Source organism: Haliotis rubra, unplaced genomic scaffold (assembly GCF_003918875.1).
Source record: "Haliotis rubra isolate DU_JTF1 unplaced genomic scaffold, ASM391887v1 Scf1376, whole genome shotgun sequence".
Lineage (NCBI taxonomy): Eukaryota > Metazoa > Mollusca > Gastropoda > Lepetellida > Haliotidae > Haliotis > Haliotis rubra.
The window spans coordinates 87,780-99,522 of record NW_025765310.1 but is presented as its reverse complement, the minus strand read 5'-3'; the positions used below and the strand labels follow the sequence as shown (position 1 = coordinate 99,522).

Below are 11,743 nucleotides of genomic sequence, written 5' to 3'. Positions count from 1 at the left end.
AATATAAGGCATTTTCAATTTGCTGAATCAATGAATATACAAAATGAAATCGTGCATTTACTACTCGATTTTCGTCGCACTTCCCTTATATCCACGAATCAAAGTTGTATGTTGTATTCTCCTTTGCCTTTGGTGAATGATCTGAACAAAGTGTCAACAGTTGTCCTCCCTGCATATGTTGCGCTGTACCAGGGTAGGTAACTCTTCAGATACACCGTCATTCACTGGTGGACACTGCTTTACAATATAAACATGATTATCTCCCTTTGGACGATTCACCCCACTATCATGAAATTTCCTCACAGCTGTAACATTCTAACATTCCGCTTATACTGAACACAGTTGACATTTCTCTGCACCACAGCGAAAGTTGATGGGTTAAATGGAGACGACCATTTATTCTCACACGTTTGTCTCATAAGCACATTATGGCCTTAATGCACTGGCTCTTCCTCGCGTATCTGCATACACCTTTCCCTTTGTGCTCATGATCGCTATGTCTCTATATATTATTATTATTGGATATTTATATAGCACACATATCCACCCAACGAGCACATGATTAAGGCGTTGTTTTTTTTCCCCTCAATCAACGGCACATCGTATTATCAATCAACTCCCTGGGGATTATACACCTATTGCAGCCACTAGGCGCACCGAGTTGATGTCGTCTTCCCATCCTTATTATGGTACCCATTTACAACTGGGATGACTGGGACACATATAGTCAGAGTACACAGTCCAAATTTACTGCACGTTGCTGCACCCGCAACTATGTGTTTGCACGTATTCATGTGGCACCATCTTGCCATTTACCAACGGATTCGTGGGTTCTTTAAAATGCACAGGGTTGTGTGCTGTACACTAGGGGTTGTGACGACACTGAAAGAGTCTGCACGAAGAGTTGACTCCAAGGTTTTTTACACCAGGTGACGGGTGGGCTCGATCCCGACACCTCAAGCTCGCTGGATCACTAGCCTGGCGCCTTAGACAGCTCGCCCACCACGCCCCCATGTGTGGTGCTTCTGTGTGTGTGGTGTACTTCTGTACATCATAAGATAATGGTTAAGTTCAGAATTCCAATTTTGTCCTTAAGCCAGTTTAGCTAATGATGCCAATTATGTTATGTTGTTTTCTTTGCTACATTCAGCATATATACGTCCCCTCCTCTTCATGTTACATTCCTGCTTGAAAACGGTAGAAAACTTTGTATCTACACGTCTCACTCACGAAATAGAGAAGTTGTCATTCATTAAGTTTGTCAATAGTTTACTTCTCAACTTCTAAAATGTCACTCACCGAAGCCATCTGTGTTAATAAAGATATATATACTAAGCACAAAAAGAAACGTCAGTTTTGAATTATTCTTCGCAGAAACAGATTACTGTAAACTCATTTAATGTTTTGATTGTATATTTTTGACAACATCTCCAACTTTACCTGAGCAAAGACATTCCTTCCCAAAATCAGAATGGAACCCAGGAAATGGTTTCAAAAACGCAACCTGATCTTGGAGATGGTACGGTGTTCACCATGTTACTCATGCAACTCATGCTGCACGTGCTGTTCACAAGGACCACCCTATAAAATGCACCCCCCAAACCTGCTTGAAACATTCACATTACAACGCAGCAGGATGCTCCTTCTCACGACAGCTCAGAGGAACCAGGCGCTAGGAAGACTTGAAGCTGGCCATACTGCACAAGCCGTTGCCAATCACTTCCAGGTCAACGTTCGGATTGTCTACAGGCTGCAGCAACGTTTCCGGACCACCAACACCACAAATGATCGCCCCCGTACTGGTAGACCAAGTGTGACGACAAGACGACAAGACTGCCATGTTGTGTGACATCATGTACAGAATCCCTTCATGCAGGCATCCGAAAAAGCACGCCAGACAGGGGGGAACACACGGAAGACCAATCACTACTGATGCAGTACGCCGACGTCTTAACAGCGGGAACCTCCATTGGCGTAGACCTTACCGTGGACCTATCCTCACCCCTCGTCATCGGCGTGAACGTCTACAGTTTGCCCTACAACACCAAAACTGGCGATACAGGCAATGGAGAACTGTTCTGTTCACAGATGAGAGTCGGTACTGCGTATCAACTGGAGATGGCAGAACAAGAATATGGCGACGACGTGGCCAGTGTTACTGAGACCAATGTGTTATAGAAAGAGACTCATGGGGAGGTGCAAGCATCATGGTATGGGGTGGAATACGCCTGAACCAGAGAGTGGGTCCTGTTGTGTCCCAGAACCTTGGTCCAGGGAGAGGAGGCGGCATCACAGTGGTGCGCTACATCGACCAAGCTCTAAGACCCCACGTCATACCACATTTCGCACGTCACCGGAACAACATTTTCCAGCATGATAACGCCTGGACCCATACTGCCAGAGCTACATGGGACTTTCTACAGCAGAACAGTGTCAACATTATGCAGTGGCCAGCCCTTAGTCCTGATTAAAACCCAGTTGAACATCTTTGGGGTGAAATTCAGAGGAGACTGAATAATGTCATACCAAGGCCGAACACAGCCGGTTTATTGCACCAGGCCTTTCTCAGAGTGTGGTTCAAGGTGCCAATGGCTTTCATCAATCGATTGGTGCACTCCATGCATAGACGCTGTGCTGCAGTTATTGCCGCTCGTGCTGGTCACACTAGATACTGAAGTCAAGAGTCTGAATGGACTGCAAACGTTCACGTAATGTCTTGGAATTGTGCTGAGTTATTCATCGATGATCCACTTATTATGTCCATTTCTGTAATGATTTGATTAAAGTGCCTATCTAAGTTTGAATTCGTACTGACTTTGTTTTTGCTGCTGAGTATATATACGTCTAAACTGTATTTTTTTGTAATGAATAAGTGTTTAGGGGACCAACTGATAGAACCATGGCTAAAAGGATGTCGTTTATTAGGCTGTTTTATTCACAGGAGTTTGGGTTTGTAACCATGTCTCCCTGCACAGGTACCCAAGGTAGAACCAATAGTCATAAGGATTGTGCTCGCGGGAGAATAGTTGTATCTGAACTCTGGGTTTAACCTGTGAGGATGGTAGGAACATGGAATATATAACCTGCTGATCCGTATTCATCAAGCGTTGATTTAACAGCATCTTGACCATATTCATGTAGTCTTCCGTGTAGTTAAGAAGCACTTCGGGTGTTCCTAAAAACGTTGCGCCTCCAACCCACACCATATTGTTTTTAATAACATCTACGATTGTCGTCTGTTTGTTAAAACGGGATACTGCACTATAGGCTACTTTCCGTTGATCCCATTCTTTGGGAATCTGGAGCTTGAAGGTCTTCTTGTCATCAGCAAGAGCCCGGAAAAGTCCAATATCTAGCCAGCAGAAATATTTTGTTGGAAACAGCTTCTCCGCTAAGACTTTGTTGACCAATTCAAACTTAGCATGCATTGCACATGAGTAGTTCTCGTTGACGGTGTTCGGTTGATGCCTTGGATAGTTCGGCTGCTTGTAGATACTACGGATCTCTTTAGCCAAAGTGAAGAACCATAGGTTGTGTCTGTCTATCGTCATATTGCTGGGAAACCTGCGTCTCAGGTTCATGAAGAGATCGTACACATCCTTCGAATCGGTATATGCGACAAGGTTGTTGTTTATGTTGCCAAATACTTTCATCCAATGCATATATTTGCCCGGCGTAAACATGTTAGCACTACTTCCTTTGGCGAAGGAACCAATGTTGAAATAAGCTGTAACCACTGTGATTTCTGGTTGGATCAAAGGAGGATCGTCAATGCTTTGAGAGAGCATCTGCAAAAAAGGTAATTCTGATGATTCACGAAGTAAACATTTTCAATATTTCAACAAGTTAGCGACAATACTTCCAGGAATAACAGTGTAAGAAATCCCATGCAAACCCTTCCATGTATCGATTACTGGGTCAATATATCACACACTGGAATCTTTAATTAATTGCAGTACTAAGGGATCATCTTAGTTATGAATCGAAGTCCCCATGGTCTCTAGTATGGTGATCTAACTTCAGTTGTTGGCAATCTATAGCCCGATTTTATATTGTGTTGTTTTGAAATGATTTAACATTTTAGACTGAACTCAAACTAGTTCTAATCTATTTGTCTAGTCGTTATACTGTCCTTCGCTGGCAGGTTTTTAAATAAAGTATACATATGTTTATTACCCACACGGGTGAGGAGATCCCGTGTAATATCTTTTTGATATTTACACAGTGTGCAATTAAGTGATTCTCGACGTTGATTGGTTGATCGTATATTTGTACATTTTCATTGGATGTCGGAACTACTTTCACACACTACGTTCATTGATAAAGTTTCATCGATTCATTCATAAATTGACATTAAGTAATGTAATCACACATTCCGAGATCTAAAAAAGAAAACATTAAGGTTAAAGAATATGAATATTCTTTTTATTATTATTTTGGAATAAAACTGCGTTGTAAATAGTAGTTTTTTAAATTATATAATCTTTAAAAAAACCACCAAACAATCGTTTGCATTGTTTGTAAACAAACATAGCCGCCGTTAGGCTAACCCCGATCAAGGTCACTTACCTAGTTAAAGTTGACGGTGACCAAATAGGAAGAGTGATAAGAATTTTACAGCCCTTGAATTCCCAAAACCTGTTTGTTGTTGAAACTGAATTCGGGGAAATAGAAACAGCAAGATACCGACTAAAGATGTTATCTGAAGGTGTGACAAGTAAGTCGGACACGGCGTCCATGCCATCGAACCAGAAAGCAGCTAGTTTCTTACCGGAATCAGTGCTAAATGTTCTTCTTCAAGCTGACTTGTTATATCCATGCATTCCTAATCAATCTGAGAGGTTGGTCCCAGTAGCCGATGCAGAGATTGACACATTTCATAGACTCGGATTTCGACTAAAGTTATCCATCTTGGAACTGCTGTACTCTACTAAGACGAGAGTGTAACACGCCTTCCACAGAACAAAATGTTGTTTAATCTTCAAACTTGTTGAGTTTCTTGACAGAAAACTTTTCTAGATGTATTCGTGGGATGGTTGTCTTATAGATTTCCCAACTTTTAACCGTTGACTTTCCCAAAAATTGACAGGTTTCAGCTCCCAGGACGGTCGAAGGCATATTACGTTATCTGTAGCTCGAGACAGGCGGATTTGTCGGGAGATGTTTTGAAAACATTTCGTTATTTCATTTATTGTATGCGTCTTGTTTTCTATATGACGTATCAGTCTGGTTTATGAGCATTTCACTTAAATACGTCATATTGAGTAATTTGGAAGAAACGCTCGGTAATTGGAGACTCTAAAGACTTTAATGCCACACATTTTCGACAATATTTTGGCCTATATTTTATATATTGGGGCATATATATGCACTCACATTAGCTTCCTGTTGATGCAATAAACGGCTATTTATCCCTTACGACTTGTCTGAAATCGATAATTGAAACTTCGAGGCGAACAGCTTCCAAACAGATAACACTTGCCATATATGGAGTGTAAACGCTTGTTCCGTACGTCGAAAACTGTCGCACGCGGTGCTGTCGGTGTTTGCCGTACTGGTTTCAATCACAAGTTGTGCTTACGATATTCGTTAAGAGCCCTCCAAGGGACATAACTCTGTGGGGTACTCTTGAAATAATGTTCAGCCCATAGAGGGCGCGAGAATCGACTTAATGCAACGTTGCATTAATTCATTCGAACTTTGTGAATAAATATTGTAATCTAAATACGGAATAAATTATATGGTAGCTTCCCTGAGGGCTGATAGTATTATTGAGAGAAATGCATTATGTATTTCTACAGAAATGGGGTGTGACATTGTGCCTTATATTGTCACTTTTGGGACATCCACTGCCGAATCAAGGTACACCCGAGTTAGAATTGACATTCAACAGCCCATGCTGCGGGAGGTCAGGCTCGCTGCCTCAGTTGATGCATGTCATCGTATCCCAATTGCTTAGATCGATAATCATGAAGTCAATCAATGGATTGTCTGGTCCTGACTTGGCTATTTGGAGAACCACGTCACAATTGCTGAGTTGGCTAGTACAAGGAAACAGGTACATTTAGGGTCACAGAAAGGGTCAAATTACTTAGGTTCGGGGTAAACATTGTGCCTCCTTATGATGATCTGCAAACAATTTGCCAATGATCACATGCCCATTGATCACTCTCCCCATTCGGTTATGCCTAGTGGAGTCACGACTGTTTTATGAGACGGAATGGCGCGAACTGAAAACGGCTGTACACTTCAGGCATCGAATTCACGGTACGCATGAATGACCTTCCTTTATAGAACACATTGGGAGATTCTGTGACCTTAGAGTGTTGTAGCGAACAATGCAAGGTTATGTGGATCATACTAAGGAACGATGAAGACATGAGCATGACTGGTGACGCCACGACGGTGTCGGCCTTCGAATCATTACTGAACAAATATAACGTGTGAAATTGGCTGAAGATTCAGGAGAATTTCCATGAGCCCAAATTTTCGATATTAAACTATTTCATTGTGCATTTTCGTCGATTTTGTCTGTAACAAAGTATAAATTGTACTTTAAAAAGTACCCAACAAAAGATTCGCCTCCTGTCTTTTATGTATATTAGTTCTTATGTGTATTCCATGTAGTCCCATAAATTAAGTTCAAAGCGAAATGCACAATATTTTGAAAATAATAAGGCTTTCATAAACTGACGCTTGCTTCAAATTGCACCGCTGTCCACTATTTGGCCGTATGCGAAATACGCATGATGTCGAAAAGCGCACGTAAAATCTCCAAATCACTGGTTTTAATCAAGGACAATGCGTGGAGAGTCGGCAGAACATTGTGAGGAGCTTAGGAACGGTGTAGTTTTCCGTGTAGGTTTTCTTATTACATGCTTTACCTACTTCATTTGTCACTAACTCATTCACTTACTTTATTTGTACGTTTGTCTACAGTCCGTTTGAGTCAGAAACGGACCGATGAATTGCAAACTTTATCATGGTACAAAATTGCCACGTAAATATAAATAGTACACATGTTTATCATTTACTAATACCCAACGGCTTTCTTATATTAAATTTTTTTTCCGGACTCCACCAAAAAAGTTGATTAAGAAACTATCATCATTGAAAACGCAAAAGTTGTTATCTGTCGCGACATGTATTTGTTTTCAGAATAGAGCTTGTTGATAGCCTGCCTTACAAGGTTCTCTTGAAAGTTGTCCAAATGTTTTAATTCGTGTGATTTTTACACGACCCCGACCTGCTTCGCATCACCCTCACAATGTTTGTATTCCAGAACATTTGTCAGTACCCTTGCTGATACTCCTAAAGCTTTTGCTGCCCGCTTACGGAATTTATTAATGGCATAAAATGGTTTGCCCCTTTCGGCTTCGGCGCGGAAAAAGTCGTACACTTTAATCATCAACTGTTTCACGTCAGCATTCAACTTCATTTTTCATCAGGCATGTGTATCCCGTGCACGACGAGATAGTGGCTGTTCCTTTTCTGCGGTTTCACCCCGCCGCGACAGATAACAACTTTTGCGTTTTCAATGATGATAGTTTCTTAAACAACTTTTTTGCTCCGGAAAATTTTCAAATATAAGAAAGCCGTTGGGTATTAGTAAATGATAAACATGTGTACTATTTATATTTATGTGGCAATTTTGTACAATGAAAAAATTTGCAATTCATCGGTCCGTTTCTGACTCAAACGGACTGTATGTTATATGTCATTTGCACCTTCAGTATTCTTTTGGAGCCTTGTCAAGACTGACACATAAAATAAAACATCAACAATTATGCTGCCATCTCTGGTATCCGTTGCTGGGCATGCGCAGCTGAGGATTGTGATCCATATTACAACGTTGCCACTGAAATAGACATTCGTTAATGTCGTGTATACTATTGGATTCGAACACCCCAACCTCCATAATATATATGTCACATTCCTTTGATGACATGATTTCAGAAATCAATGTAATATACTCTTTGAAAAAAGTAGGGAAATTCAATGTTGATATGATAATAATGAATGTTTTGAAACAGCATCACCACTTACACTTCCTTATGACCAATTCAAAAAAATTAAAAAAATTATATGTTTTTATTTCCCAGCAAATATTTGCATGTACATAAGTATACGTAGATGTAAATATGTACACACGTATTATTATAGGATATTTATACAGCGAACATATCTAGGCAACTAGTGCTTGCTCAAGACGCTGGTATCTTATCCCTAGATCTCAACGGCACATCGTGGGCGCCTTAGCCAGCTCGCCCACAAGCGGTTACGTACAAAACAACGAGGATTACAACTTTATGGCAATAAGCAAGAACTAGTTCGACCCGTGAAGATCCGGGTTAGAATTGATCTTCAGTAACCCATGCTTGTCGTAAGAGGCGACTAACGGGATCGGGTGGTCAGCCTCGCTGACTTGGTTGACCACATGTCATCGTATCCCAATTGCGAAGATCGATGCTCATGCTTATGATCACTGGATTGTCTTGTCCAGACTCGATTATTTACAGACCAACGCTATATAGCTGGAACACTAAACACTCTCACTCACTCTTATCCATATAGTTGTAATCTTCGTTGTTTTGTAGGTAACCGCTGAATGAAATGTAGTGTCTGCTCACTATAAACTTAAAATCTTTGTGAAAAGATCCTTTTTAACATCATAAGAAATCTCATATTAAAGGGCTTTTTAATGGGGTTTTATCGTGATTGATGATTTAGTGTATTATGAAACTAAAATTGTACTTTGGTGTACGAAGCATCTCCAACCCGACTGTCCATTTGAAATAGTATGCTGAAAAAGGAGAAGTTGGTTAATTTCATGTTAAATAAAAGCACCAAAACGCAAAGCTGCAAGACGCTCTTTGCCGCAATTTGCAAGACGTCATCTTTGTTAAAAGTAGCGTGCAAAATTCCAGTTGTGATAAATGTACCAGGTGTTTCGAACCTGGGTCTTCGGCGTGAAAGCGAGCGACTCTTTCACAAACATATGCAACAGGCATGCCATATGTTCAGCCCCTAATGGGTGACTACAAGTCAACAGAGTGGAACTGCATCACACTTGTTTACTTTTACGTGATATTGCTGGAATATTGTTAAAAAAGCAGCGTAAAACCATAATCCACTCACTCCACTCACCTGTATCACGACGGCGTGGGATGTTGGTGATAACTTCCATCACTGTTAAACATACGCAATTAGAAATCAGGCAACGTGTAATCAACTCAAGTCGCCGATACGATGACGACGGGTAATTCATTAGGCCACCACTGGCGACAAGCATGGCCAGCTTGGATTCAATTCATACGTGGTACATCCATCGGCAGTATTTCAGACTTGGATTCAGTGACAAAGCGTGACAATTTCTACATTCATAATAAAGTTAATGATTTTACAACATGTCGACAACAACTAGTATTATCACAGTTAACGATATAAAACTATCATGTGACCCTCAAAATATTTGAAATTTACAGAAAATACAATATAGAAACGGGCTACAGATTGCAATCAACTGAAAGTTGATCACCATACTTGAGAGACCCTGGGGACAGTACTTTTTCTACCTGCATGGACTCAATATTGGCTGGCTACTTTCCCCGATCGTAATGACCCATACTATAGAGTGTTTGTTTCTATGTTGTTTAACACCGCTTTCAGCAATATTCCAGTTATTGAGTCTGGACCAGACAATCCAGTGATTAACATCATGACCATCGATCTACGCTATTGACATGTGTCAGCCAAGTGAGTGAATCTGACCACACGATCCCCTTAGCCGCCTCTTACGACAAACATGGGTTGCTCAAGACCAATTTTAACCCGTATCTTTACGGGTATATGTAGTCAGTGGGATACGATGACATGTGGCAACCAAGTCAGCAAGTCTGACCACCCGATCCCCTTAGCCGCCTCTTATTACAAACATGGGTTGGTGAAGACCAATTTTAACCCGTATCTTTACGGGTATATGTAGTCATTGGGATACGATGACATGTGGCAACCAAGTCAGCAAGTCTGACCACCCGATCCCCTTAGCCGCCTCTTGTGACAAACATGGGTTGGTGAAGACCAATTCCAACCCGGATCTTCACCGGTCGACAAATATTCGACAACAGTGGTTGAAAAATAGTCTTTGACATGGACTAACGGTACCCTCTCAGGAGCTGGCACGCCTGAACAAGTAGGATAATTATATTATGAATAAATGTGAGACTTTTCTCATTCCCCGTGAAAGATGGGAATGGGAATAACCCAGCAGAATTGTCATTTATATTAAATTGAGTTATAAATTAAAGACATTTGAAATATTGGCAATATCATTGTAAATTATAGTTATTACACTCGATGGATACTTACAGAAGGCAGTGTACCCGATGAACGAGATCAGAGTTAGAAGCACCGCAAGAAATGTTCGCTTGAACATCGCTGTAAAAATGTGAAAAATAAACATAATAATTACTTGACATGTAGACATTATGTATCTCCAGGGCTAAGATTTCGGAAAAAAACTAGTGGTTGAAGCGTTCCCTCGACATCGATAAATGTCAAAACACATGAGTAATACATTGAATCCAGGGTAATCATAAATATCAATCTGTGCAATTGGGATGCGATTACAAGCATTCACTAAGCAAACCAACCAGTCAACCCGATTCCGATATTGATAAACCTGAGTTACTTCCATCCTGTTCTAATCCGGATCTTCATACGTGTGTGAGTGAGAGATTGAGTGAATTAACATTTAAAGTCACATCGGCTGTATTTCAGCCATATCGTGACCATATTAAATAAACTTAGTCAATATCAGTATCTGTTAACGCAGGACAGTAAAATTCGTACGTTTAGCCCATAAATGAAATCTCTTATATACTGCGTTATAAAACTCTGGCATTCATAAGAATACTTCAAATTATGACCATGATGAATGTCATCATCAGCAGAAGTGCTGGGAATATGGGCATGACAAGTTTCATCAGCAACAGAAGGGCTGGGAATATGGGCATGACAAGTTTCATCATCAGCAGAAGTGCTGGGCATATGGGCATGACAAGTTTCATCATCATCAGAAGTGCTGGGCATATGGGCATGACAAGTTTCATCATCAGCAGAAGTGCTGGGCATATGGGCATGACAAGTTTCATCATCAGCAGAAGTGCTGGGCATATGGGCATGACAAGTTTCATCATCAGCAGAAGTGCTGGGCATATGGGCATGACAAGTTTCATCATCAGCAGAAGTGCTGGGCATATGGGCATGACAAATTTCATCATCAGCAGAAGTGCTGGTCACATGGGCATGACAAGTTTCATCATCAGCAGAAGTGCTGGGAATATGGGCATGACAAGTTTCATCATCAGCAGAAGTGCTGGGAATATGGGCATGATAAGTTTCATCAGCAACAGAAGTGCTGGTAATATGGGCATGACAAGTTTCATCATCAGCAGAAGTGCTGGGCATAGGGGCATGACAAGTTTCATCATCAGCAAAAGTGCTCGACAGCATGAGCATCGATCTACGCAATTGGGATACGGTGCCATGTGTCAACGAAGTCAGCGAGTCTGACCATCCGATCCCGTTAGTCGCCTCTTACAAGCATGGGTTGCTAAATATCAATTTAACTTGGATCTTCAGGGGTCCTTAATCACTGACAAACAGTGAAGTACGTATGATTAAAAGAGACTAGACTATGATGCCGCTTTATAAAAATAGTCTAAGACAACAGCATCTTAAA

At 41.0% G+C, this 11,743-nt stretch overlaps 1 protein-coding gene across 1 annotated transcript; it reads right to left on the bottom strand.

Annotated features, from left to right (window-relative positions):
- Positions 1-2,921: 2,921 nt before the first annotated feature.
- On the bottom strand, positions 2,922-11,469 carry LOC124268375. Its single transcript, XM_046703344.1, has 3 exons — positions 10,929-11,469; positions 5,869-5,922; positions 2,922-3,745 (listed from the first exon to the last, which is right to left on the bottom strand). The coding sequence occupies exons 1-3, from the start codon at positions 11,467-11,469 to the stop codon at positions 2,922-2,924; spliced, it is 1,419 nt and encodes a 472-aa protein (XP_046559300.1).
- Between the last annotated feature and the right edge of the window lie 274 nt (positions 11,470-11,743).

Coding starts and splice junctions, on each gene's coding strand:
- LOC124268375 (XM_046703344.1), bottom strand. CDS start 11,469: ATGCCCAGCACTTCTGCTGATGATGAAACTTGTCATGCCCATATTACC. Junction 5,923..10,928: donor TGATGATGACATTCATCATG/GTCATAATTTGA, acceptor GCATCAACTGAG/GCAGCGAGCCTGACCTCCCG. Junction 3,746..5,868: donor GAATGTCAATTCTAACTCGG/GTGTACCTTGAT, acceptor TGATCCAACCAG/AAATCACAGTGGTTACAGCT.